This window comes from Zalophus californianus, chromosome 17 (assembly GCF_009762305.2).
Source record: "Zalophus californianus isolate mZalCal1 chromosome 17, mZalCal1.pri.v2, whole genome shotgun sequence".
NCBI classification, from domain to species: Eukaryota; Metazoa; Chordata; class Mammalia; order Carnivora; family Otariidae; genus Zalophus; species Zalophus californianus.
The window spans coordinates 52,100,351-52,126,549 of record NC_045611.1 but is presented as its reverse complement, the minus strand read 5'-3'; the positions used below and the strand labels follow the sequence as shown (position 1 = coordinate 52,126,549).

The following is a 26,199-nucleotide window of genomic DNA, read 5'->3' as shown; positions in this document are numbered from 1 at the left end:
TAGAATTTTTTAGCTGGAGGTTCAGAAATGCTGACCCAGTGGTTTGCAGTTGGTGGTGTGGCCCCCCAGGGGACAGCTGGCCATGTCTGAAGATGTTTTTGGTAGTCACAATTAGGGGGAGAAGGGGGCTTGTGATTGGCATCTACTGGATAGGGGCCAGGCATGGTTGCTGCTTAATACCTGCAATGCACAATGCACGGGACAGCCCCCCACAACGAAGAATGATCTGGCCTGAAATATCAGTAGTGTCCAGGGTGGGGAACCCTGTCCTCATGCAAGCTGGCTTCAGGAAAACGAGACAGGGAATTACATTGCTTGTGTAGTTGAAGCCTTCCAGAATTAATGGCCTTGGGCTGGGTTGGACCCAGTTGCCAAAACCCTTTCATTGGGAATTTGAGGGAGTGTCCTGAGAGGAAAATGGAGGGCCTGCTCCCGGAAGGAGGGGATGGATTCTAGACTGACCCAGACCTGGCCCCCTCTCCCCCCGCCAGAGACCTGGGAGGTCAATCACAGGCTGTATTTTTCTCACATGATGACGAGTCTGGGCATAGTCTGTCTTTGGCTGATAGCACCTCTGAAGTCTTTCTGTCCCTGGCTTGGCTTGGCTTAGCTGGGTTGGTTGATTGACTGACTGATTGTCCGTTAAGCGTTAATTTGAGGACGGTTTTAAATGAGCAGAAAAGTTGTACCGATAGTAGAGCCTGTTCCTGGATACCTGGCACCCAGCTTTCACTGTTGATGTCGTGGGGCCCGTTGGTCACAGTAAGGGACCAGCATTGGTACATTCCTGTTAACTACACTCCGATCTCCGTGGTTTATCTACAAATGCTCTTCTCTGTTCCCAGGATTCAGCTCGGAGTACCCTGTTGCATTTAGTTGTCATGCCCCCTCGGTTCCCTCTGGTGTCAGTCCAGGTGACAGTTTCTCAGACTTTGTCAGGGTACCTGCAGACAGTCCCCCAATGTGTCTGATGTTCTCATAACTAGACTGGGGTCACGGGCAGCAAAGCGAGGTAGCCTCTCGTCCCCTCGTAATTGGGGTGCAGACATCCCCAGGACATCACCAGCGATGCTGACCTTCCTGACTCGGTCAGGAGAGTGTGGGCGAGGCCTCTCCGCCTCACTTTTCTGTGGTCCTTCCTCGGTACTCACTTCTCTGGAAGCCAGCTACTCAGTCCAGCCAGTCTCAAGTGGAGGGAGGACACCTTGCTTTATTGATCTTTTCCAGAGCACTTCACACTTCCTGACATTTTTTTTTTTAAGATTTTATTTAGGGGCGCCTGGGTGGCTCAGTTGGTTAAGCGACTGCCTCCGGCTCAGGTCATGATCCTGGAGTCCCGGGATCGAGTCCCGCATCGGGCTCCCCGCTCAGCAGGGAGTCTGCTTCTCCCTCTGACCCTCCCCCCTCTCATGTGCTCTCTCTCTCCCTCTCTCTCATTGTCGCTCTCGCAAATAAATAAATAAATAAATAAAGATTTTATTTATTTACTTATTTGCGAGAGCGAGAATGAGAGATAGAGAGCACGAGAGGGAAGAGGGTCAGAGGGAGAAGCAGACTCCCTGCCGAGCAGGGAGCCCGAAGCGGGACTCGATCCCGGGACTCCCGGATCATGGCCCGAGCCGAAGGCAGTTGACTGCTCAACCAACTGACCCACCCAGGCGCCCCCTTCCTGACATTTTTTTATTTAGTTACTTAACAGTTGCCTCTTCTGAGTGTCAACCCGTTGAGGGTGGGGACTTGGTGTCTTTGTCTCCACGGAATTCCTAGGGCCTGGGAGAGGCCCTGGCACATAGGAAGTGCTTGGTTGATTCTTGTGCCATTATCATTCCCATTTTCCCCCTCCTTCTGTGCTCCTCCAGGTCATTTTTCTACCCCAAGAAGGAGGGCAAAGTGAAAAAGCCAGAGAAGGAGACCCCCAACAGCGTCAGAGAGACAGAGCCACTTCCAAAGTAAGTAATGGGGCGAGAACATGGTACATTTGTTCCTTCATAAGTCAGGACTCTCTTGACTGTAAGTGTGGCAAGCCCAGCTCAGAATGTCTGGGAGTCCTAAAGGGAATTTTTTGACTTTGGTAACTGGGAAGTCCAAAGGTATAGGTCCAGCCTCAGGCACAGCCGGATCCCGGGCCTCGGCACTGGCAAAGGGAGTTGGCAAGTCCAGGTTCCAGGAGTAAGACATCTGTGGGCAAGCAGTCAGGAGCAAGTTGCGTGCATCAATCATGCCCCTTCCATCCCCTGGGTCAGGACCTCTCACGTGGCTGTACGCAGCTGCAGGGCAAGCCGGCAAGGGATAGTCTCTAGCCGAGAGCCATGGACCTAGCTAAATCTCAGGGGCTGGTATGACTGAAAAAGAGAGGGTCTCCAAATGGATGTTGGAGGCCATTCCCTGCTCTCAGTAGGGGCTCCATCTGCTCCTTAGCATTGCTCCCGTCACAGAGTAGGTGGGCACATGGGAGGCCTCCAGAAACGTGGATGCAGTGGATGGTCGGATGATTAAGAGTGTATTGCAAGGAGGAGCCTAGAAAAAGCTCATGGAATGCTTGAACGAAAAGGAAGGGAATGAAACACCCTCATTTCCCCACCTTCCAGGGTGGCACTGAAGGAGCGCAATGGAGAGGTGCCTGAGAGCGATTCTCCAGTGAAGAGGCCAGGGCGGAAGGTGGCCCGGGTCCTGGGCAGTGAAGGGGAAGAGGAGGACGAAGCCCTCACGCCCTCCAAAGGCCAGGTAGGTCCCCACCAGCCTGCCCCCCGTTCCTGGAAGAAGCCATCATTCCCAGTAGGCTTTGGCACTGAGTGTAGCACAGCCGTTCAGGGGCGCTCATGCCTCAGGAGGTGGAAGATTTGAGCGGTCATGCCCTGGAGCAGATGGGCGGGTTCTGACTCCACCTGCGCCCGGTGGCCTGGGGCAGGCTCCTGGCCTCGTGCTTTGGCCACCTCACCTGGGACGTACAGCTCCCGGGAGCACCTACCACTCGGGGTGACTGTGAACAGGAAAGGAGTCAGTTCACCTATGGATCTGAGAATAATGCGTGATCCAGAATGAGGGCTCAAAAACACATTGGATCTCTCCTGTTGGCAGAGGGCTTTTTGCCTTTTCCAGAGATGTTGGCTTCCTTTCTTTCCTTGCTCAAAGTCACCCAATGGGCAGCTGATTGGTGACCTTAATTCCCTCCACAGCCCTAATTGCCCTTTGCCACATAACCGAATATATTCACAGGTTCCAGGGACTAGGAGGGGCCGTCCTTAGGAGCTTGGACTTTGCCCTGTGGCTGCTAGGGATCCGTGGAACGGTTTTGAGCAGGAGAGGGACAGGGGTGGCTTTGGGTCCTGAGCAGCCTTCACAATGTCCCTCTGGGGCCTGTATCCATCAGGGTCTGAATAGGAGAGAGAAACCACGTGAGCAGAGAGAGTTTAATACAAAGAATTATCAAGTACGTATGTAGTTCTCAACCAGGTCACTGCAGGGGCGAAAAGAGAACTCGAAGACGTGGAGGAAGCATCTCTAGGGGTTATAGCTACCGCCCCGAAGCTGTGGAGCTGACAGTCAGGCCTTTAGGTGCTGGCTGGTGGGCGCCGGGGTCTCTGAGCTGACAGGTGGTGCCCTGAGGGCCTGGTCAGATCTTGGAGGCAGGGGCCCTGGGCAGAGAGTGCTCACATCCGGGGGCATCACGTCATAGGCCCTGTGAGTGTTGGAAATGCTGTAAGTCGGATCCGGCTGACACAGGCCCCTCTAGTACCCTGTGAGGGCGCTGCCTGCCGCAGAGCTTCCTGCCAGACTGGGAAAGGGGTTTTCAGAGTCCAAGCATCATGAGGGAGAGTGGACGGGGTAGGCTTGGAGCTGAGGGGCTGTCACTTAATAACTGGCAGAGGGCCCTGTACGATGAGTTAGGGATTGAAAGCAAGATAACAAATAACGGGCTTAAACAAGGTAGGAATTTATTTCTCTCTCTAATGGGCATAAGAAGTCCAGGATTAATACAGCATTCTGTCAGTGTCAGAGACACAGGCTGCTTCTGTACCATTACTTTTATCCTAGATGCCCTAGTCCAAGCGAATGTCCATTTTCAAGCCAGTGAGAAGAGCAAGACATTCCACGGGAAGTGTACATCATTTTCCCTTATATTGCATTGTGTGGGAGTGAGGCTCCTGGCCACGCCTAGCTGCAAGGGAGGCTGGGAAGTGTAGTTCTCAGGCTCTCGGCTGCACCTAGCTGCAGGGGCGGTGGTGAAATGTGGTTTTTAGTTGGGCCTATGCCTAGCTAAAAATCAAAGGTTCTGTTATATTAGAAAAAAGAGTTGTTGTTATTGTCGTCCACGATGAGGGGGTCTGGTGCCACGAAACTCCACAGGAGGTTAAGGAGGGTAAGGCCCAGGTTAAGAGAGGAGGGGCCCTGAACTGGAACGGAGAACTCTCTACCCCCAGCTGTTTGGAAAAGGACAAGGAGGTGGCCCCTTCTTCCTCCCCTCACTCTAGAATTGCTCTTTCTTGCTTTCCAGAAGCCTGCCCCCAGCTCTCCACAAGTCTCCCCTCCCAGCCCTGTCACATTTCCCGAGAGCAGCCCCTCCCCCTCCAGCACCTCTCCTGTGGACATCTCCCCAGCAGGGATCCCAAAGCGGCGCACAGGTGAGGACATACAGGCCCCTGTCCCTTCCCTTGCCTGTCTTTGTCCACTGGAGGATTTCTGCACCTGGCAGCCATCCTCACAGCAGCTCTAATCTTAGCGTTGTGGTTGAGAGCATGGCTTCACCATCCACTGGCTGTGTGACCTTGGGTAAATGACGTACTTTCTCTGAGCTTTATCTGTAAAACAGAGACGATAATAATGACAGCATTTATCATACAGAGATTAAGAGGAAATATGCGGAAAATGCTTGGACCTGGGCCCAGCCCATAGTAAGCGCTCAGGAAGCTTTGGTTATTGTAACCGCGGGTATGTGCTGTCAGGGAGGCAGCGCACCTCACTGTGGGAGCCCAGGAAAGCAGGAGACTTGTAGAAGAGAGATTCACCCAGCCAAGCCTTGAAGGAGAAGGAAGAGTGAGCAGGGAAGAGGGTTAATAGCAGAAGGAAGTAGTCATCGAGAAGGCCCCTCAGGGCACTGATGGCTTGGTGTGTTGGTGTTGGTGCTTAGTGCACAGGGTTGGGGGCCCCAAGCGGGGACACTGGAGAAGGTCCGTGGAAAGCCAGCCTGAGGAGTGGCACCTCTGTCCCCTGGGGGATCGGGAACGTTTTGTACGGGTGGGGAGGCACAGGTGAGGGACCCTCACATGGTGCCGGGGGACAGATGTGGCAGGTGCGACCAAGGGACTGAAATTTCAGTGCTGCATCATTTTTGTTAAATCTAAATGTGCAAGCTGATGCCAGATTGAGTTACCGAAGACTCTCAGGCATGTTTAGAATAACTTGGGTGCACAAATCTTCCTCAACTGTAAACACAGATCAGCTATTTCTGAGGAACACTTAGCAACCAGTTGAGATGTGCTGAAGTACATCGGACTTCGAAGACTCAGCACAGAAAAGAAAATGTTAATTATTTTAACATTGAAAACACAACACATTGGAGTCGTAGTATTTTTGGATACATTGGGTTACATAAACCGTATTATTAAAATGAGGTGTATCTGGATTTTTTTTTCCGTTTCTCAATGTAGCTACTGGCAAGTTTAAGATCAGGTATGTGTCTCACCGTACTTTTCCATCGGGTGGTGCTGGTATAAAAAATAGCACGCCTGGGGACACCTGGCTGGCTCAGTTGGTATAACGTGTGACTCTTGATCTCGGGGTCGTGAGTTTGAGCTCCACTTTGGGTATAGAGTTTACTTAAAATCTTAAAAAAAAAAAAAAAAAAGCACAGCCGAAACTAATAGACTGTATGTTAACTACACTTGCATAAAAAACTTAAACAAATTTTTTTGATTAAAAAAATAGAAGAAGAAAAGGAGTCGTGGTGGTAACAGGGCTCAGAACTGAGGCAGCGCAGAGGGGGTGACACCCGAGCTGAGTCTTGGAAGATGGGGGAGGGCGCCGGCAAGCGGTGCAGCCACGAGCAGCGTGCAGGGGAGCCACGTGGCACACGGGGGGTTCCATGCACTGGCATGTTTCTGGAGGATCAGATGCAATTTGGGGAGCAGGGCAAGTTTGAGGACTGTGTGCAGTGAGACAGGAGGGTGGGGCTGGCTCCCACAGGGCCCCGCATGCTGGGCCAGGAGCCCGGGTTTTTTCCTGGGGGGTGCTGGGGCGCCACGGGAGGGCTGCGGGTCGGGGGTGGTGGGGAGGTAGTCATGAAATAGCTGAGTGGCCCGGGGCCTGCCGGAAGCTCAGGGCTGACCCTGAGATTGGCCCTGGGGGGGCAGGGGGTGTCAGGGAATTCTTTTTAGAGGAAAGGACCCCTGGACTTTGTCCCTGAGCGGCAAGTGCCCGGGTCCGGAGGTGTGTTTGGGAGGAGCAGGAGTTCAGGGGTGCTGGAGAATGAAGGATGACGTGGCGTGGAAGGAGTTAGAAGGTCAGCTGGAGAGAGATGAGGCACACAGCAGCAGATGCCAGAAGACTTGCTTCTGGAATGGGGCGGAGGAGGCAGGTGCTGGAGTCGGCGCGGCACTGGGCCGAGCGCGTCAGAGCATCTCTTACTCTCAGGGATCGTTTCTATTCTGCATGTGTGGGAGACGGAGGCACAGAGAGATTAAGTAACCTGCTCAGGGTTCACACAGCCAGGAAGCAGCAGAGCTTGAAGAATGAGGCACACCTGGGGCAGAAGGGGAGCGTCCCACAGCCTTCTCAGGGGGCCCCGTCACTGACCGGCCTGAGCTCATGGGGGCGGGGGGGCCGACAGACCCACGAGGTCCACCACGCCAAGCCCTTTGTCTTCCCAGCTCGGAAGCAGCTTCCTAAGCGGACGGTACAGGATGCCCTGCAGGAGCAGGGCAAGGACGAGAGCAGAGAGGCCAAGAGGAGGAAGGAGGGAGAAGGTGAGGCGCCAGGGGAAGGGAGGGCGAGAGAGAGTTGGAGGGTGCACCGTGGGGAGTCTGCAAGGGTGGGGGCCTCTCCCAGAGGCTGGGCTGTTAGGATCCCCGATCTAATGCCTGTGTCCCTGAATCTGGGTGTGGCCGTCCGAACCCCACAATCAGCACGGGCATTTGGGTTACGAGAACATTTTGAAACGCATTCATTTGGGCCCCTTTAATTTAGGATTAATTCATATGCCGTTTCCCGTTTTTATCCTCTGTTTTTCCGTGTGTGGTGATGGAAAATGTTTTCTTCTCCCTGACTTCTTGTTCCTTAGAAATGTGACCAGAAGGCAGAGATCCCCAGCCTCTCAACAGCACCCTTAGTGTCATAGTAAATTGTTGATGGCATCCCCCGGGCCGCCACCCCAACAGTTCCGTTTATTAAGTAGTTATGTCCAGACAGCTGTTGATATTCTAGAAACTTGGGTGTTTGAGAAAACGGCGCACGTCCGTGGCAAGGAAAAGTACTGTTTTTTGTTTCATCCTTCAAAGAGTCACAGTTAGTTACTAACTAGGATGTGTCCTGCCCTCTGCACAGTTGCCCAAACCTTTGGAATCCCTTGTTCCCCGTTCCGCGTTGTTTTTTGTGCAGTGCGGAGTTTTGGTCACAGCAACCAAGGGAAGCCCAGCTTTGCAGACAGGTAACACCAGGAATTGCGAGGCCCGCAGGCTAAGGATGCTGAAATCTGAAATACCTCGAGCTAGTAGTTCCTGCTGTGACCAGCAGGTGCCCCCAGTTTCCCCTGGAACCGGGAACTATGCGCGGTGTGCCCGAGAGTTCGGCCCACGGGGGAAGTTCTGGTGCAAAGATCTGATCCATTTGGTCATTTGGGACCTGTGTGCAGCCTTTGCCACTGTCAGTGTTTAACGAAAGGTCCTCATTTGGCTCAACTTCCCTGGGGCAGATGTGACTTCCTGTTGGCAATTTTTAGTCAGTATCCAACCTTACTGTAAATTATGCGTTTTTAGCCAGTGTTGGTGTCTGGGGCCGTGCGTGGGAGACCAGGTAGCTGCTTGATTTTTCTCAAGTTCACTCACACAGTTTTCTTTTTTTTTTTGCCATCTGACTTTTCTGTCATCCAAAGCTGAGGCCCCACTGGAAAGCCTCGCGGAGCCTGAAGTGACCCAAAAGAAAGAAGCAGAAGGGGAGGGCCAGCCCGTGACACCCCCTGAGCACCCAGAGACCTCCTGTGAGTTTCCACTCCCCTGGGGGCCCTGGCTGTCTGGTTTTGGGTTGGATGTCTTCTTCTTTTTTTTTTTTTTTATATTTTTTTTAAGATTTTATTTATTTATTTGAGAGAGAGAGAATGAGAGATAGAGAGCACGAGAGGGAAGAGGGTCAGAGGGAGAAGCAGACTCCCCGCTGAGCAGGGAGCCCAATGCGGGACTCGATCCCGGGACTCCAGGACCACGACCTGAGCCGAAGGCAGTCGCCTAACCAACTGAGCCACCCAGGCGCCCTGGGTTGGATGTCTTCTGAGGCCAGTTAATTTAATTTCATTTTTTTAAAGATTTTTATTTGAGAAAGACAAAGAGTGAGAGAGAGAGAGATGAGGTGCAGAGGGAGAAGCAGACTCCCCGCTGAGCAAGGAGCCTGATGCAGGGCTCCATCCCAGGACCCTGGGCTCATGATCTGAGCTGAAGGCAGATGCTTAACCGACTGAGCCACCCAGGCGCCTCTCTGAGGCCAGTTAATTTTAAATAAGACTCAAATGTGTTGTTGAAATGCAAATTCTAGGGGAATCAGAGGTTTTATTGTCATCGTTTTTTATGGTTAAAATCCCCCTCCCGCCACACATGGGAAAGAAGAAAGAGCCAGTCATCCTCCAACAAAATATTTGTATCTTTGAGAAATCACAGGTACTAAATGTTCCTGTTGGGTAGTTTATTAAGCTAGACCACCCGGCTGAGCTGCGGGGTTTTTGAGGTTATAGTTACCCTCACAGGCCCAAGAACAAGCCCCACAGCTGGGTGTCCGTGAGACTCCCGTGTGAGAAACAGCATTGTGGGGACATTTCGAGGATGCAGACCTTACCCGCTTTTCTGCAACTGCCGGGGAAGTGGGAACATTTTATTCTGGTCGTGCTGAGATTTCTTTTTACCGCTGTCTGTAAAGTCTCCGGTCTCAGGCCAGACAGACGCCCGAGGGAATTCTGTTAGTACTGACCGGAAAGCATCAGGCCCGAGAGGCTCAAAAAACTTAACGCACGGAAAGGAAAGGGGCAGAACTGAGGATGTTTTCCGTATGTGGAGTCAGAACCAGTGACGAGTGAAGTCTCGGGTTGGAAATTGGCATCCCCAACCAGTGTCTCTCGCTTTAGCAGCAGGGCCCCTGCCAGACAGCACCTTGGAGCCTGAGGTGGCGGGGAAGCAGGAGGCTCGAGAGGAAGACCCGGCCGAGCCGCCCGCCAGAGCGCCCAAGACGGTCAGCAGCTTCTTCGGTGAGTGTCTCCTGCCCCTCAGCTCCCAGCCTCTTGGGGAGGAGGCGGGCCTTTCCCCAGCGTGCGTCCCTCCCCACCCCGACCTTGGTGGAAGGTCTGGCCCCTGTTCTCCTGGCTTCATGGGCCGGTGGGGACTCTCAGGAGGAGGGCCCACAGTTTCCTGACTTCATTCCCAGCCCCCCGGAAACCGGCAACCAAGAAAGAAGGGAGAGAAGAGGGACCTGGCACAGCAAGACAGGAAGAGGCCAAGGGGTGAGTCCGTGTCGGCTGTCGAGTGGAGAGGACAGGGCGCTAAGGGGAGGCCTGCAGTGCGTCCAGATTCTCCTGATTTGATTGCTCTAACGGTGAGACCGATGCCTGCCAAAAATTCTTTCCGCTGCAATCGGTGATTGCAGCTAATTATTCTAATGACAGTGTTTTTGGGATTCTTAATGTCGTTTTTGTGAGACCCCATTTTCCATTCCTCAAACATGTTATGTGCGTCTCTACCTCAGGGCCTTTGCACTTGCTGTTCCCTCTGCCTGGAGTGCTCTTCTCCTGGATACCCGCTCTGCTCACTCCTCATGTCATTCTGCCCAAAGGTCTCCTTCCCCAGCCTTTCCTCGGAAGTGCACCTTCCATCCCGCCTTCCCACAGCATTGTTTGATTTTGGTTTTGGAAATATTTTTTAATACCAAAATTATTAGTTGCTATGTTTGTTTGTTTTTTTTTTTTTCTTCCCCTGACTCTCTGGCTAGAATGTGAGCTCTGGGTTCAGCAACTTTGTTTTCATTCCCTTCTGTGCCCTCATGCCTAGAGCAGCGTCTGGCACATAGTAGGTGCTCAGAAAATATTAGCTGGAGGACTGGCCAGGTGTCTATCTCCCTGTTGTCTCCACAGACCCCTGGACCCCCCCAGCTACAATCCTGCCAAGAACAACTACCATCCCATCGACGACGCGTGCTGGAAGCCAGGCCAGAAGTGAGGCTCCCCCCGCCCCCGACTGTCCCTCCGCCTCTCCGTGTCACCGGGCACATCTCCCCAGAGGCCTCCGGTGGAGGACGCCGTCAGACCTCTCGCGTCCCCATTCTGGGGACACAGGCAGCAGCACCGAAGGTGTGGGGAGGCACGTGGACAGACAGACGGATGGTGTGGGTTATACACACCACCCTGTGTCTCTCTCCTTTCCCCAGGGTCCCTTACCTGGCTGTGGCCCGGACATTTGAGAAGATTGAGGAGGTTTCTGCTCGGTAATTCATCAGGCCCGCCTGGACGGGCAGGGGCAGGTGGGGTGGCGGCTCCGGCTGCCCGGTGCCTTCCGCCTCTGCTTTTTCCACTTCACCCGCCTGCATGCGTCCCCGGCCCCTGGAGTAGCTGCAGGGCCTCGTGGGCCCCCGACCCAGAAGGCCCACACCACGCTTCTGTCTCTTTCTGTGGGTCGCAATGAACCGTGAGCATAAGCCCAGATTCCCCGGGTGGGGAAGCTGCCTCCTCCCGGTGGCAGGAACTTAATCTACCCTCGGCGGTGAGAAGTAACCACGGCCTCCCTGATTGTCTTGCCCTTTGTGTGAGGAGGTCCAGGTCTGGATTCTAGTGGGAACCCCACTCCCAGCAAGCGCTGGTCGGGCCACCGGCACACAGGGCTGCCCAGCCCCGGCCCTCGCTCCCGCGTGTTTAGCCAGTGTCGTCAGGGGGCCCACCCCATTCTGCTTCCTACCTGCACGTCAGCCTTGTTTCCAGAAGATCCTGGCGTGCACGGGAAACCTGACCCGTGCCTCTCCCAGCTGATGGTGGCCTTGGGCATCTGTGGCCTATGGCCGCATCACTCCAATCCCTGCCTCCGATTTCGATTCCATGTGCTCTTTTCTCTGTGTGTCTTTTTCTGTATTTTATACAGACACTTTTACTGGATTGAGGGCCCACCCCATCTGCGATGACCTCATCTTGACCCTGACCTGAGTTATACCTGCTAAGACCCTCTTTCTAATTAAGGTCCCATTCTGAGGCTCCAGGCAGGCCTCGGTTTTGGGGGCATGCTCTTGGTCTGCCTGGAAGTCTGTGGCGTCTGCCCCGCGGTACTTTGTGTTTCTCTCTCTCTCTCTCTCTCCTGCCTCCTCCGTGTGTTCGTTGGGCTGCTTCTGTAAGAGAGACTTAGCTTCTCTTTCCAGGGAGGCCTTCTCAACAGCAGACGCAGACCTTTGCACAGATCCTGCAAGCCGTGCAGAAACGGGCTTTTACTTTTCGAGCCAGCATGGTGTAGTGGTGGGGAGCCGGGGTCCTCGGGCAGACGGCCTCCGCTCACGTCTCAGCCTGGTTCTCGCTGGTTCTGTGACGTTGGCCAAGTTGCATGATCTCTCTGGGCCTCTGTTGCCTCCTCTCTAAAGTGGGGGTGATATCAGTATCTCCCTCATGGTGGGGCCTCGAGCAGTCGGTGAGCGGAAACATGGCGGGTTTAGACGCACCCTCTGCCCCCCGGTCCGGCACCTAGAAGATGCTCCGCCCAACAGCCACTGTCCCTCTGTGGGTGGCCGTCCCCGTCTTCGCCGTAAGCGTGCAGCAGGCTCACCCTCCCACCGGCACCTGTGGCTGTGCCTGTGGCTCAGGCCACCACCTGGGCCTGGACTCGAGCTCCTCTACTTCTCCTTTCCCGGGGTCCTTTCCACCCGTCCCCCAACTTTGACCCCGAAATGCCGGGAGGTCACGCCCCTGCCCCTCCCGCAGGCTCCGGATGGTGGAGACGCTGAGCAGCTTGCTGCGTTCCGTGGTGGCCCTGTCACCTCCAGACCTCCTCCCCGTCCTCTACCTCAGCCTCAACCGCCTCGGGCCACCGCAGCAGGGCCTGGAGCTTGGCGTCGGTGACGGCGTCCTCCTCAAGGCGGTGGCCCAGGCCACAGGTAAGCAGGGGGTGTGGTGGCAGCTCCAGGGTTGGGGGGCTCCGAGGGAGAAGATGCAGAGGTGGGAACGATGGGAGAGACAGCAGAGGGGGCTCTGAAGGTGGGCAGAGGGGCCAACGGGACAGATGGGTGCGATGGGGGGAGCGTGGGGCGCTGGTTCAGGTGAGGGAGCCCCAGCAGCTTGGGGCAGGGCCGTGGGGGTGGAGGGAGGGGCTGGGAGGATGGGCACGCAGAGGGAGCAGGGCGAGGGGGCCGGGACTGAGGCCCGGGGCCCAGGGAGGTGACAGCCTGGAGGGCCGAGGGGAGATGCGGGGAGACCGTGAGCGGGGCCTCCGGCGCTCGGTGTTCCTGGTAGGAGTGGGGAGGGGAGCTGGGCCGGGTGCGGGCAGAGAGGACCCGAGACAGACACACAGCCCCCCGTGTTCCCCTCACCACTGGTGCCCTCCACCCCAAGGGCGGCAGCTGGAGTCTGTCAAGGCCGAGGCGGCTGAGAAGGGCGACGTGGGGTTGGTGGCCGAGAACAGCCGCAGCACCCAGAGACTCATGCTGCCCCCACCTGCTCTCACTGCCGCCGGGGTCTTCACCAAGTTCCGGGACATCGCCCGGCTGGCCGGCAGTGCTGTGAGTGGGGTCGGGGTGGGGGGCAGCCCCGTTCCCGGACCCTCTGCCCTTCCCCTCAGGGACCTGGAGCCACCCGTGTGGCAAGGGGGGCTTCTGGACACACTCTCTGGGGCCGGGTCACCTCGGGCCTGCTTGTGGGTCAGGGGGTCTCCTCTTGAGATTCTAGCACCTGCTTTGCTGCTGCCGCATGACAGGACAAGGGACAGAAAATACCTGCTGAATAGAGTGAGGGAGGGAGGCGGGCTGGAGCCACTTTCTTACTGCATCACCGCACAGCAGGAAGTGGGAGTGGGGTGACGGCAGGGGCACGTATCCAGGGGGCCAGCCGGGAGGAGGTGTGGTCCCCTCCCTTCGCCCCAGGCACTGACTGCCTGACCTGCTTCAGTCCACAGCCAGGAAGATGGACATCATCAAAGGCCTCTTTGTTGCCTGCCGCCACTCAGAAGCCCGATACATCGCCAGGTAGCCCTGGGCCCGGGAGGCTGGGAGCGGCGGCGAGAGGGAGGGAGGGAACCGGCTGTGGGGGTCCTGCTGGTGCCCTGACCGCCCGCGCACCGGGCCCTGAGGGGCTGGACTGGGAACACGGGGTCCCTTTCCCCGGGCAGCTCCTCTGCTCACGGCCTGGGGCTTGTGGCTGAGAGCTGCCGGGTGGGATTGGTTAGCGACGTGTGCCTTGGCCTCAGCGGGGGCAGTACGGGCGGGGGGGCCGGGCAGTTGCCGTGAGCGTGGAAATGACATCACCGGCAACCCCCATCACGGAGCGTTTCTTGGGTGCCCGGTGCTGGGTGTGGTATCCTGTCGGTCTGTCCCCCGGTGCCGCCAGGCAGGCCCCTTACCCTCAGGCGGCTCTGTGGAAGGGGAGACGGAGGCCTCTGGCTCAGAGCCAGGCCTGTGCGGGGGGCAGGCTGTTGAGCAGCACGTTCCGTGGCACCTCCGGGGAGGCCGTGTCCCGTTTCCAGGCCCTCTGTGCCCCGGCTCGCCCTCCCCGAGCCTCACCGCTTCCCCAGAGGGCCGCTGAGAAGAGAGGTGAAGACGCTGTGAGGCCCCCAGCTCTGCCCTGGGGAAGGCCAGCGGCCGCGGCTGTTGGAGACTGGCCTCCGTTTCCCTGTCTGTTCAGTGGGGCCGTGTGATGCCTCGGGTCCCTTCCGGCCCTGACGGTGGTTCCGGTGTTGAGGAGAGGGTTCCAGAGGCTCGAGGCAGGGGAAGCAGGGGGCAGGGAGGGGTAGAGGGCAAGACGGGGAGGGTGGGTGGCGACCAGCCCGCTCCCCCTGCCCGCTGTCTTCCCAGAGCCCTGAGCGGACGGCTGCGCCTCGGGCTGGCAGAGCAGTCGGTGCTGGCCGCCCTCGCCCAGGCCGTGAGCCTCACGCCCCCAGGCCAAGGTGAGGCCCTGCTGCCGGTCTCTGCGCCCAGCTCTGCAGTCAACCGGGCCGCTCTCCTTTCCCCGAGGTCCTCGCGCCCCCGCTCCCCTCCAGGTTCCTTCCCTGGCAGGCTCGTCCCCCTTCCTTGTTGCCCACATGCCACCCGCTGTGCCCCCGGGTAGCCGAGGGGTCGGGCCCGCCCCAAAGCCTCCGCCGGTGCGTCTGGTCTTAGAGTGGCCCCCGGCCGTCGTGGATGCTGGGAAGGGCAGGACAGCGGAGGCCCGAAAGACGTGGCTAGAGGAGCAAGGCATGATCCTGAAGCAGACGTTCTGGTGAGATCCGGGGCCCTCGGGCAGAGTGGGGGGGCTGGAGGGGCGGTGGGCTCGGCACCGAGGGCGGCGTGCGACGTGGGCGGGGCCGGCGGCCTGCAAGCACTAGTGACCATCGGGGGGCTGCTGGCAGAGCAGGGGTGGTGACCCAGACAAGATTGGTGCCGGGCATGAGGCGGGGGACAGCGGCTAGGACCAGGGACGCGGAGACAGGGAGCAGGGAGGAGCTGCTGGCCGCAGGTGCGAGCGGCGTGACATCTGGGAGTTCCCGGCAGGACCGCGCGTGCACAGAGGCCCGAAGAGAACCAGAGCAGGGCTGGTGACTGAGGCAGAGTGAGGGGTTAGGACATCCATGGGGCGACAGGGAGGGCCACAGCGAGACGGCAAGTGCCCAGAGAGGGTATCAGCGGCAGGAGGGCCCAGGAGCATTTCTGCAAACGCCCTCGGGGCTGCTCGCTGGGTCACAGGGCAGAGACTGACCCTGCAGAGCACCCCTGCCCTCCCAGGGCCAGGACAGTGGTCTCCACTCTGACCACGGGGTGCTCCCTGGCCAGCTCCGTCAAACTCCTGGGAAATTTCTTAATCCATCCTTGAGTGGTTCTAATGTGTAGCTCAGGTAGAGGGTCACTGGTCTCCTGGTGACAGGTAGGGGTGACGGCAGGCCTAGAGCGACATGCAGTGGTGCCGGGGCGGGGAGCGTGACAGAGACAGCCAGAGTCGGGGATGGGTGGGAGCAGACCCCTGGACAAGGTGACAGACTGGCAGAGGTGCATTTTGTAGCCAGAGCACAGGCTTTCCAGGCTGTCAGAGTTCTGGAAAGACACCTGCGAGTGTGTTCTTGCCCCCACCCCAGCGAGGTGCCCGACCTGGACCGGATCATCCCTGTGCTGCTGGAGCACGGCCTGGAGCGCCTCCCGGAGCACTGCAGGCTGAGCCCAGGTACCAGCGCCTTGGGAGTGACTGCAGCCCCACCCTGGGCACAGCCGGCTCCAGGGCCACGGAGCGGGGGATGGCCTTCCTGCAGGCTCCACTCTCTCCTCCTGGCCTGAGCTTCCTCCATCCCTCTAAGAACCTGCAGATTCCTCCTCTTGCCTCCAAAATCGAATCATGTTCCCCGTGTGGAAATCCATCCCTTTTCTGTTTGGAGTCCCCTTCTGGATTAGGTGGGGTGTGGGTGCATGCTGTGACAGAGATACCCCAAAAGCAGTGGTTTGGGCCAGACAGAATCTTCCTCTCACACCTAAGAGTCCAGAGGAAGGCAGGTGATCAGGGAGGGTACGCGGCTGGGCTCCTGGGACCCCTCTGGGAACTGAGGTTCCGCCCTCCCGTCACTTTATCACCCCGAGGTTTTCACCCTAACGTGCATGATCAGAGGTGGCTCAGGTTTCTAGATCACAGAAGAGGGAGAGAGAGAAGAGGGGTGAGGATGTGACCCACGCCTCGTGCACACCGCCACCCACGCATCCTAATCACGTGGCCTTTCCTCGCTGCAAGGGAGGCTGGGGATGTCCTGAGCTGGGAGGCCAGCTGCCCGCCTGAGCCGGGAGGACGTGGTTGTCTCTTACCCAGAAGGGAGAATGGGTCCTGGGGCACAGCTGGCTGTCTCTGCCACGCCCCCCGATCTGACGTGTCGCTGGCGCCTCCCCCCGTTTACTCTACCTCTCTCGCTCCTCCCCTCCCAGGGGTTCCCCTGAAACCGATGCTGGCGCACCCCACCCGCGGTGTCAGCGAGGTCCTGAAACGCTTTGAGGAGGCCGCTTTCACCTGCGAGTACAAATACGACGGGCAGAGGGCACAGGTGTGGGGGCAGACGCATCCCTTCGGCAGAAGGGAAGGTGCCTGAGAGCGGGGCCCGGGGGTGGGGGGGTGGGGGTCAGACCCGAACTCAGAGTGCCTCCCGCCGCAGACCGCCCGTGTGACCGTATGCATCTCGGGCTTCAGTTTCCACCGTCACGCAGCGGCCGTGGCGTACCTGAAAGTCAATTTTATTTGATAAAATCCGCCAAGTCCCTGGCCCACGGCAGTGGGAGTTGAGGAAAATGTGGGCTCCGCCCGTGCCCTGCTGTAACAGCCGCCGTGGGAGGCGCCTCCTTAATCCGCAGCACGGCTGTGCAAGCACGTGTCTGGCGCCCCTGTGCCAGGGACGTCCTCAGTTGGGTCTGCAAGGATGCTTCTCGTGGCTCTTCCGCCCTGGGGGGGGAGCTGGGGCTGCCCTGCTCATCGCGGGGACGGAGGAGGGAGTGCAGTGGGTGACGCGCGCGTCGGTGCTTTGAGGCCGTTACACGTGCGTGTAAGGCGGCATACTCGTGGTCCTGCTGACGGACTGTGACCAGACGGTATGAAAATTAACGACTAAACGCCCAGGCAAATCCGCTTAGACACAGCAAGGCACTTGAGCCTCCGGGGTGGTTGGAGGGGGCTGGATAGGGAGGGTGAGGAAGGAGATGGCCGGGGCTTCCAGGAACGGCTGGGAGGCGCTGTGTGGATGGAGGAGAGGGTTTACTCAGGTCTCCGCACTGGTTCCTCCTCCAGAGCTTCTGGAACCGTCCGCTGGTGAAGGTGGGGCTGGGGCCAGCTGGGGTGGGCTGGGCCCTGAGTCCCTCTCCCCTCCCCTACTGCCGCAGATCCACGTCCTGGAAGGCGGGGAGGTGAAGATCTTCAGCAGGAATCAGGAAGACAATACCGGAAAGTACCCGGACATCATCAGCCGCATCCCCAAGGTGGGCGTCTGCCGCCTACTTCCCCTCTTTCGGGGGCTGTAGATATGGGTGCAGAGAACTGCAGCCTGTCCAGGCCAGCTGGGCGCAGGGGGACTGTCCGCAGGAGATCGGAGTGCCTTCGGCCTCAAGTAATGCAACACCCACCTCCCAGAGGCTTAAGCAGATGGTTTTTTTTTTTTTTTTCATCAAGGAAATCGGGGTGGGTGGCCCTAGCCTGGCTCAGCTGTGCACCGAAGTCCCCCAGAAGCCGTTCATTTCTGTCTCTATCCTCTGCTGTCCTTGGCTGGTCGGCTTTTCATGCCAACGCTTGTCCCCCGATCGTCCCCCAGATAGGTGCCACGCTTCAGACAGAAAGATGGGCAAGCGGTTCCGGCCTCCCGCTCTCCACTCCCCTGAGGAGAGTTAATGCTTTCTGGATCCCTCCCCCAGCCCCACCGCCGGCCGCCTCTGGCTTGGGGTCACCGCCCGGCACTGGGCCCCGTGGTGCAGCACCAGCCGGGAAAGCCAGAATCTTGCTCTGACAGGGAGAGGCGGTTGGGACGTGGGTGGAGGGAGCCGGCCTGCAGATCAGCCCCGCAGCCGGAATAGGCCGGGGCTTCTCTGCTCCCAGACATCTTGGGCCTGTTTTGGGAGTCGTTGGTCAGATAGCTCTCCTTGCCTGCCCCTAGTTGACTAGGAAGTTGGCGCTTTCCCGGAGCCGCAAGGACAGACCTAACGGCAGATCACAGGCGGTAGTGGAGCTCTTGTTAGCCAAGCGCTGGTGTTTCCAGTCCTTTTTACTAGCGGATGGATGAGCGAGTGTGGTGGGTGTAACGTCTATGCAGGGTTCTGATCGTAGCGTGCGTGGTTTGACGAGCTTGGGTGCGTTTACGCCCACCCATGTAAACATAAGACGTTTCCGTGTACGTATCACTCTAAATTGTTACTTGGGTCGCATGCCAAGCTGCACCCCCATCCAGCTCCCAGAAGCAACCAGCTTTCCGCAAGCGGTATCCTTCAGTTCGGGGTCTTTTGTATCTGGCTGCTTTTGCTCATTCGTTGGGCAGGTGTTTCCTGGGCATCTGCTCTGGGCTGAGCCCCGTGCAGGAGGCTGGGGACGCAGCTTAGACAGGCTACACCCAGCTCGGGCCTAGCAGGGCAGGCAGATCTTCGTCGGAGCGTCCCGCTGCTGGCTCTGTAGTTGTACATGGAGACCTGGGCTCTGAAGGACCACCATTCTGTGAGCCTCTGTAAGAGTCAGACTTGACCTAGGCCCGATGTCAGCAAGGCAGGCCGCCACCGTGCACGGCCCCAGGATGTAGCATGAAGGATGCCATCTGGTGTTGTGCAGCCATGTTCCTTTGAGGGAAAAGAAGTCCTCCCTGGGGAGGTGAAGAATAAGGACAGGCATTCTAGCGTGATTAGCATGTGCAAGGGCCCTGTGGTTGAAGGGGCCTAGCCAATCCACAAAACAAGAGAGGCTAGCATGCTGGGGTGCAGAGTCTGAAAGGGCCTGGTGAGGTGAGGAAGGACCAGGGGCTGACCGGGGGAAAAGCCCCCACAACTTTGGGGAGCTGGGGATGGTTTTTAGCAGAGATGCACTGAGATCGGATTTGGGGTTTGCTCAGAGCACTGTGACTGCTGTGAGGAGAGCCGGTCAGACACGGGGTCCGTGCAGGAGCAGGGAGACCAGTAGGATGATGTGGCCTCGGCTGGACTGGGCACAGTAGAAGTTGTGGGCGGCTTAGGGATTTCAGAGGGGAAGCGGACAAGTTCACGGGGAACTGACAGAGGCCACTGGGTTTCCAGCTTACGGGACCAAGTAGTAAGTCTCAGAAAAGTTTGTTTTTCTCCCCCTTGTGGGAAATGAGAAGAGGGTCTATATCCATATGTGCATCTTTACGTCGGCATCAGTTCGTTGGTGGATTTTGAGAGCTGTGGAAGGAAAAGAACATTTGTTTGTCTGGGCCCGTGTTTTGTCTTCATCCTCTGCCTCTCAGCAGCCCTGGGTCTCCCTCTTCACCTTTCAGATTAAACTCCCGTCAGTCACATCCTTCATCCTGGACGCGGAAGCCGTGGCTTGGGACCAGGAAAAGAAGCAGATCCAGCCATTCCAAGTGCTCACCACCCGCAAACGCAAGGTAGCCTCCGCCCTCCTCCGCTGCCTGCCACAGTCCCACACTTTCTCCTCTTCCTCCCAGCCCTGCCCCATCCCCAGAAGGATAGAGTGTCCGCTGGGATACAGTTCTTGCTGCCTTTTACGGGGTGGCTGCCACAGCTCCAGCCATTGCGTTTTCATCCCAGCATACCAAGTACAAAGGGGGAAAGAGCCCTTTCCCTGTGTGTCTGTCTTGTCATGGAAGATCTGTTCCAGGACCACCCCCCCACCCCACCACCTGTGCCCCAGCAAACTTCTTTACCCTCACGGCCACAGCTGTGTCCTGTCGGCACCATTAGCTACAAGGGAGGCTAGGAGAGCAAATACTTGACAAAGGGGAGTGAGGTTGTTGGGATTAGCTGAGAGCCATCACCACGCAGAGCCCGGAGCTAGGAGCATTGTCACCCTCATGGGTGTGTGGCCTATTGGCTGGAGAGAAGGGGAGAGGGGTAGGTGACAGGTGTCTGCCTGGGGCATGATGGGAGGCACACCAACCACGCCTCATATCACCATCCCCCACCCCTGCTCTCCCTTCTGCCCAACCCAGGAGGTGGATGCGGCAGAGATCCAGGTGCAGGTGTGTCTGTATGCCTTCGACCTCATCTACCTCAATGGAGAGGTGAGTTCCGGCTGCATGTCTGGGGGCAGATGGGGGCGGTGTGCGAGCTCGGGAGCCGGCGGTCTGAGTGGCCACGCTCGGGCAGCGGTTCTCAAAGTGTGGCCCGAGGACCCCTGGGGACGTCTCCAGGACCCTCTCGGGGGAGTCTGTGAGGCCCTGCCTGCCTTTCCCAGCTCCGCAGCCGTGCAGGCAGATTCTCCGGTATGGCAGCCGGGGCAACACACAGCAGCCGTCTGAATGCGGACGGCCGCATACGGGAGGGCCCAGCTCCGTGAAAAGCCAGACGTGGAAAAGTTTGCAAAAATGTAAACTGATGCCCCCACTTCTCACTGATTTTTTCCTAACATAGGCACATTTCATGAAAATACGTTGTTGGGTTAACATATTAGAGTTGTTATTTTTAGATTTTTTTTTTTTTTTTTGACAGAGAGAGAGTACAAGCGGGGGGGGGCGGCAGGCAGAGGGAGAGGGAGAAGCAGGCTCCCCGCTCAGCAGGGAGCCCGATGTGGGGCTCCCTCCTAGGACCCCGACATCATGACCCGAGCCGAAGGCAGACGCCCAACCGTCTGAGCCACCCAGGCGCCCCTTGGAGGTGTTATTTTTAAACGAATTAATACATGTCTAGATTTCTCACTTCTACTCTAGCAAATATTAACATGTGATTTAGTAGCTAATAACATCGTCATTACTGTGGTAAATATCCAGAGATGTAACCCACATACACAGAAGCTGTCTGGAGTGAGTCCTCGGCAGGTTTCAAGACTGTGAGGGGGTCCCGAGACTGGAGAGTTTGAGAACTGCTGCTCCCCAGGGCATGGGTTAAGAATCTGGAGCCAGACCACCTGCTTTCACATCGCAGCTCTCCCCTCCTGGCTGTGTGGCTGCAGATAAGTGACTCAGCCTCTCTGAGTCGCCACTTCCTTATCACTACTAGGATCAATCACCACCTTTATTCTAGAGTCTCCCCTTAGGAGAGTCTCAGAGTGAATCTAGACTCAGAATGAATGAGTTTGGGGCTGTTGAGACAAGTTCCATCCCCTTGCAGAGATGGAACGGAACAGAAGGAGTGAGCTCCCCATCTGAGGAAGCATCCCACCTCAGCCTGGTGGAGGAGAGCCACACCTCCCTTGGGGATGGATGAGCGAGAGAGAGCTAGGGGACTTCTTCCCCTAGCCTGCCTGATAGTTTGTAAGAACAAGGCTCCCTGCCAAATTCAGCTTTGAATCGGCCTGCGTGATGTCCAGCAGGGCTTGCCTGGCCATCAGGAGCGTGTACAGAACATGAAAGGGTGTGGTTAAGAAGATCACAGGGAGTAGATTAACTTCCAGAAGGTTGCGAGCCTGTTTTACAGTATAAAGCAAGCAGTGTTTTCCCATGAGTGGATTTGGTCTCACTCAGGGCTCGGTAGATGAAGGCCTCCGGGCCTTTCTTGTCCGTAAAGGAGGTTTTGTGGGAACGTAACCACGCACCCGTCCACTTACTTCTGCCCGGTAGCCCAAGGGTGAGCGGTTGCGACAGAGGCCAAGTAGCCCACGGAGCCCAGAATGTTTACCGTCTGGTTCTTTGTGGGACAGGGTTGCCAAGCCCTGGATTGAAATGGAAACGCGTTTATGTCACACCCCTGTAGTTGTCGGCTTCTTTTTGGCTCAGTTCAACCTGTGTTGAACAAGGAACCGTAGCCACGATAACAGGAGCCCGCTCCAGCCTCCAGCGTCCTTGCTGCCCTTGACCTGCCCTTGAAATCGGTCGTTTTCGTTCTCGAAATCCTCGTGCGGGCGTGGTTTCTCCTGGCGGGGCCTTCCGCCGGGAGGGGCGTGGTGGCTGCAGACGCACGGGCGTCCTGTCTCTCCCAGGCTCGGGCTTCGTCTCCTCCGCAGTGATGCCCCTTCCTCTCTCTCTTCCCGCTCCCTTCCCCCGCTCCCCCAGTCCCTGGTGCGTGAGCCGCTTTCCCGACGCCGGCAGCTTCTCCGGGAGAACTTCGTGCCGACAGAGGGCGAGTTTGTCTTCGCCACCTCCCTGGACACCAAGGACACAGAGCAGATCGCCGAGTTCCTGGAGCAGTCTGTGAAAGGTGAGGGGGTCTGGGGCTGGCCGCCGCGTGCACCCCAGCCCACAAGATTTCACTGGAAGCCGGCGGCTCCGTCCGGCTGTCCCAGGCCAGGGCTTCACGAAGGCCACCCGTCCGTGTGTCGTTCAGACTCCTGCGAGGGGCTGATGGTGAAAACCCTGGACGTCGATGCCACCTACGAGATCGCCAAGAGATCCCACAACTGGCTGAAGGTGAGTCGCCCCGGCTGCCCTTCCCGCATCCGGCTGTCTCTCCATCTGGGTTTCTAGTCCCCACCTCAGCCTGTGTGAGTGCAGGAGCCTTTTCTCGGCCCGTGCTGCCTCGCAGTCCAGCCAGCCTGAGACCACCCCTCTGCACGCCCTCACGGATGGATTCACCGGGAAATCAGTTGAGAGCTGCCCCGGCTAGATGAGGTTTCTGTTCTCTGAGCTTGCCCTCTGTGTCGAGTGGGGCCGGCGAGAAGGGAGTCAGCCACGACATAAATGAGATGACGTCGGGGGTGATGAGCATTGTGGAGAAAACAAGTCAAGGTCAGGGCCCAGTGAGGATCTTGCAGTGCTCTGGTCGTGGGGAGAGGCCTCTCCAGAGCGGAACCTTGGGTCGAGACACAGATAGGAAACGGTCAGCCACGTGGAGCTCTGGGACAGAGCACCTAGGAGAAGGGTGGGGGCAGCAAGTGCAAAGGCCCTGAGGCAGGAACGAGCTCTGCGTGTGCAGGGAGCAAGGCGATTGAGGTGCGAGGTGAGGTTGGGGTGGAGGGCGGGTATCAGATCACACAGTGCCTCGGGGGTCGTTGTAAAATATTCTGGGTTTTGAGAAGCCAGTGGAGGTTTTGGGCAGGAAGTCCCATGGTCCTGTTGTCTTTTTGCACAAGACATCTGTCTGGCTGTGAATGGTGGATGGACGGTTGGGGGTGGGCGGTGCTGGGCAGAGCGGGAGCCCATGAGCAGGAGGCCAGCCTGGAGAGGAGCAGGACGACTGCCGCGGGAGATGAGCTGGGGCGGAGTTGACTGGGTTCCCCGGGTGTGTGTGAGCGGCCTGTGGTCTTTCTCCCCCCCCCCCCCCAAATTGCCAACAGCTGGGAGGGTGTGAGCGTTTCCTGTCTTAGGACACTTTCCCTGCCGCATCCCCGAGGCTGAGTCCTGCCTGGCACTTAGTGTTTCCGGAACACGTGATGAATGTTCTCCGTGTGGAGGAGTGAGTGGAGTGGCTCTCTGTCCTGAGGGAGAGGGGGGCCCAAAGGGGACCCCCAGGGTCTCCATCTGACTTGTCCCCTCAGTCCTGCTGGCTCTTCCTACTCGGGTCGCCTCTTTCCCACGCACCCTGGAAGTCCAGAAGCTCCTCCCGGGTCCAGCCTCAGCCCGGTGGCCATCCTCGGTCTTCTCTACGGGAGCTCTCCTTAGGCTCACCCCAACCCTGCTCCACCCACCAGTGAGCCTCCAGCAGGGAGGTCCACGCCTCAGCAGCGCCCCCTCACCCCCTGCCTTCCCTCCCCAGCTGAAGAAGGACTACCTCGATGGTGTGGGCGACACCCTGGACCTCGTGGTGATCGGCGCCTACCTGGGCCGTGGCAAGCGGGCCGGCCGCTATGGGGGCTTCCTGCTGGCTGCCTACGACGAGGAGAGTGAGGAGCTCCAGGCCATATGCAAGGTGCCGGGAGGCAGGAGGGAAATAGATTCCACTCCATCGCGGGGTGGGGAGGGCTGGGGTGCGGAACTAAGACGCTCTCATGTCCTGTGTAAGATTTTTTTTTTTTTTCTAGTTTTTATGTGCTTTTTCTGATCCCGTAAGTAACTCTTGCTTCACATAGAGAAATGCGCTATCATAAAAAGTTGTAAGGAAGCTATGTCAGAAATTGAGTTCAGCTGCAGATGAGGATGGCTTGCGAGGGATTTATTTTTCTCTCATGTAATGAGAAGTCTGAAGAGGGGGCCGGTGGCTGGCTCTCTGATGTCACTGGGGACCCAGGCTTCTCTCCCCGCACATTGTCATGCGCTTCCGACCTCATCTTCATAATGTGGCTGCAGGAGCTCCAGCCATCCTGGCCATGCACGCTCCAAGCAGCAGGAAGGAGGAGGGCCCCGAGCAGAGGGGTATGTCACCCGCATCAGCCTCAGCCAGGAAGCACCTTCTGTGGCGTGGGTCAGAATTTTGCTCCATGGCCCACTCCCATCCACGGGGAGCTTGAAAGATGTAGTGGTTTTGGTTTTTGTTTAAAGCTGTATACGTTAAAGCTATATATACATTTGATCCAACAAATGTGAGGCTTTTGCCCCAGAAACAGAATAAACAATTACCTACAATTCCTGTGTCTAGAGCTAACCACTAGTAAAAGTTGAGGGAACGTCTTATTTATACTTTTACAAAGCTACGATCTTTGTATGTCAGGATTTTTTTTCCCCTGCTTTTTGTCTTATGAATACCGTGTTTTAAATACCGTCAGATACGTTTAAGTAACATAGTGTTAAAAAACATTAGAGTGTTTGCCCTTGTCTTCAGGACTTCTAGAAGCACAATTTGAATGTGTTAAGCTTAAAAATAAAACGGTCCGTTATTTTATCAGGAAAAATGGGTTTATTCAGAAATAGCAGAGAATTGCAGTTTGGGACGCACAAGCTGTGGCGAAACCATAGGCCCATCCCACGAAGGAGAGGAATGTTATTTTATGGAGAAGAAGGAGGCAGTAGGAGGGGTTGTTTCTTCCATTGGGGGAAAAAAAAGCATCGGTCCAGGGAGAGGATGGTTTCTGGGGGGCTGAGTTGCTGGGGTGGTCGCTTTCTCATAGGAGATCAGAGTCCGTCTTTCCCCGTGGGGGCCTCTGTTGTGGGAGCCCACCACGGAGGCTTGGGGTGGCCTCTGAAATGGCCGGTTCTTCCTGTAACTGACGGTCAGGGGGCCTCCCTCAACTAGCCCCTGACTCTGCGTTAGCGAAGTGGCCCAGAATTTTTCACAAACGCTTGTGGGAGAGTTTTCAAAAAGATGTGTGCGCCCCGCGTCCTGGACCAGCTCCCTGCGGCTGGCTGGTTCCCTTGTGGCCGGCGTTGTTCTCACGAGTAAATCTGCGCTGCACACAGTACTTATTAGCCCAGGTGACCCATGACGGAGGTCGTCTTAACCATTCACAAGTACCTCAGGGCACCAACCCGGCACCATCTACAGTGTTTACCCAGAACGGCTTTCTGAGAGAGCTACCTGCCCGAGACACTCTTTAAGGCTCTCGATGCAAAAAGGGCTTTCCGCTTGGCATTTTATATCCGTGGTTTGAAGACGTGCGTCTCGCTGCATTTGCCGGCAGCGAGTTCTTGTTAGGCTTGGCGATGTGGGTAGGTGAGGGAAAATGTTCGGCGGCGTGGAGATCGGAGGGGACACCCTGTTCTGGGGCAGGTGGGCTGCGGGGGAGCCCAGTGGAGCAGCACCTGGGCCAGGGGCAGAGTGGACGGAGTGAGGGCTGTTCTGGCAAGTGAAGGGCAGCAGGTGGGCAGGGGAGGGGGGATGCCGCTGGGAGAGGTGTTCCCCGTCTGTGCTCTGCGCCCAGCGTGCCCCCCGCCCCCCGCCCCACTTCCACTGTGTTTTCTGTGGGTTCTGGTTAGGCCGGGGCGGGGGGGCGGTGAGGGCCTCCGGTATGCACAGATCCGGGTCTGCAGGGGCGGGGGCGGGGGGGGGACATGCCCGGCCACGGGCCACACCCCGAACCTCTGACATCCCCTGTCCTCCCCGCAGCTCGGAACTGGCTTCAGTGACGAGGAGCTGGAGGAGCATTACCAGAGGCTCCAGGTGAGCGGCGCGGCCTCTGCACCCTCTCAGGGGCAGCGGGCGCTGGAGCTGGCCCGGGAGCCCCATGTGGCCAGGGTCAAGTCCCAGGTCTGGCAGCTGCTAGCCCAGGACGTGGGTCAGGGAGCCTCCACCGCCGGAGGGCGAGTCGCGGGAGAGCACTACCGCAGGGGCCCCTGTGGCAGCCCTGAGTGAATCCCGACAGGGCTGGGGACGCCCCTGGTAATTGGGAGTGTTTGTGGCATGGTCACGGGTGTTTTG

At 57.6% G+C, this 26,199-nt stretch overlaps 1 protein-coding gene across 10 annotated transcripts in view; it reads left to right on the top strand.

Moving 5' to 3' along the window:
• The window catches only part of LIG1 (DNA ligase 1), a 36,136-nt gene that overhangs the window by 7,444 nt on the left and 2,493 nt on the right, over positions 1-26,199 (top strand). For 9 of the 10 annotated variants that reach the window (XM_027619194.2, XM_027619191.2, XM_027619199.2 and 6 more), the window contains 23 exons: positions 1,860-1,949; positions 2,589-2,724; positions 4,496-4,622; positions 6,867-6,962; positions 8,087-8,191; positions 9,323-9,442; positions 9,619-9,694; positions 10,322-10,402; positions 10,615-10,671; positions 12,143-12,315; positions 12,770-12,936; positions 13,322-13,398; positions 14,224-14,315; positions 14,527-14,626; positions 15,477-15,562; positions 16,306-16,421; positions 17,248-17,343; positions 19,353-19,463; positions 20,028-20,099; positions 22,026-22,170; positions 22,297-22,379; positions 23,665-23,817; positions 25,888-25,941. In XM_027619194.2, the coding sequence (XP_027474995.2) occupies positions 1,860-1,949; positions 2,589-2,724; positions 4,496-4,622; positions 6,867-6,962; positions 8,087-8,191; positions 9,323-9,442; positions 9,619-9,694; positions 10,322-10,402; positions 10,615-10,671; positions 12,143-12,315; positions 12,770-12,936; positions 13,322-13,398; positions 14,224-14,315; positions 14,527-14,626; positions 15,477-15,562; positions 16,306-16,421; positions 17,248-17,343; positions 19,353-19,463; positions 20,028-20,099; positions 22,026-22,170; positions 22,297-22,379; positions 23,665-23,817; positions 25,888-25,941 (2,413 nt within the window). The remainder of the gene's footprint in view (positions 1-1,859; positions 1,950-2,588; positions 2,725-4,495; positions 4,623-6,866; positions 6,963-8,086; positions 8,192-9,322; positions 9,443-9,618; positions 9,695-10,321; positions 10,403-10,614; positions 10,672-12,142; positions 12,316-12,769; positions 12,937-13,321; positions 13,399-14,223; positions 14,316-14,526; positions 14,627-15,476; positions 15,563-16,305; positions 16,422-17,247; positions 17,344-19,352; positions 19,464-20,027; positions 20,100-22,025; positions 22,171-22,296; positions 22,380-23,664; positions 23,818-25,887; positions 25,942-26,199) is intronic. The other variant, XM_027619192.2, reaches the window with a different exon arrangement.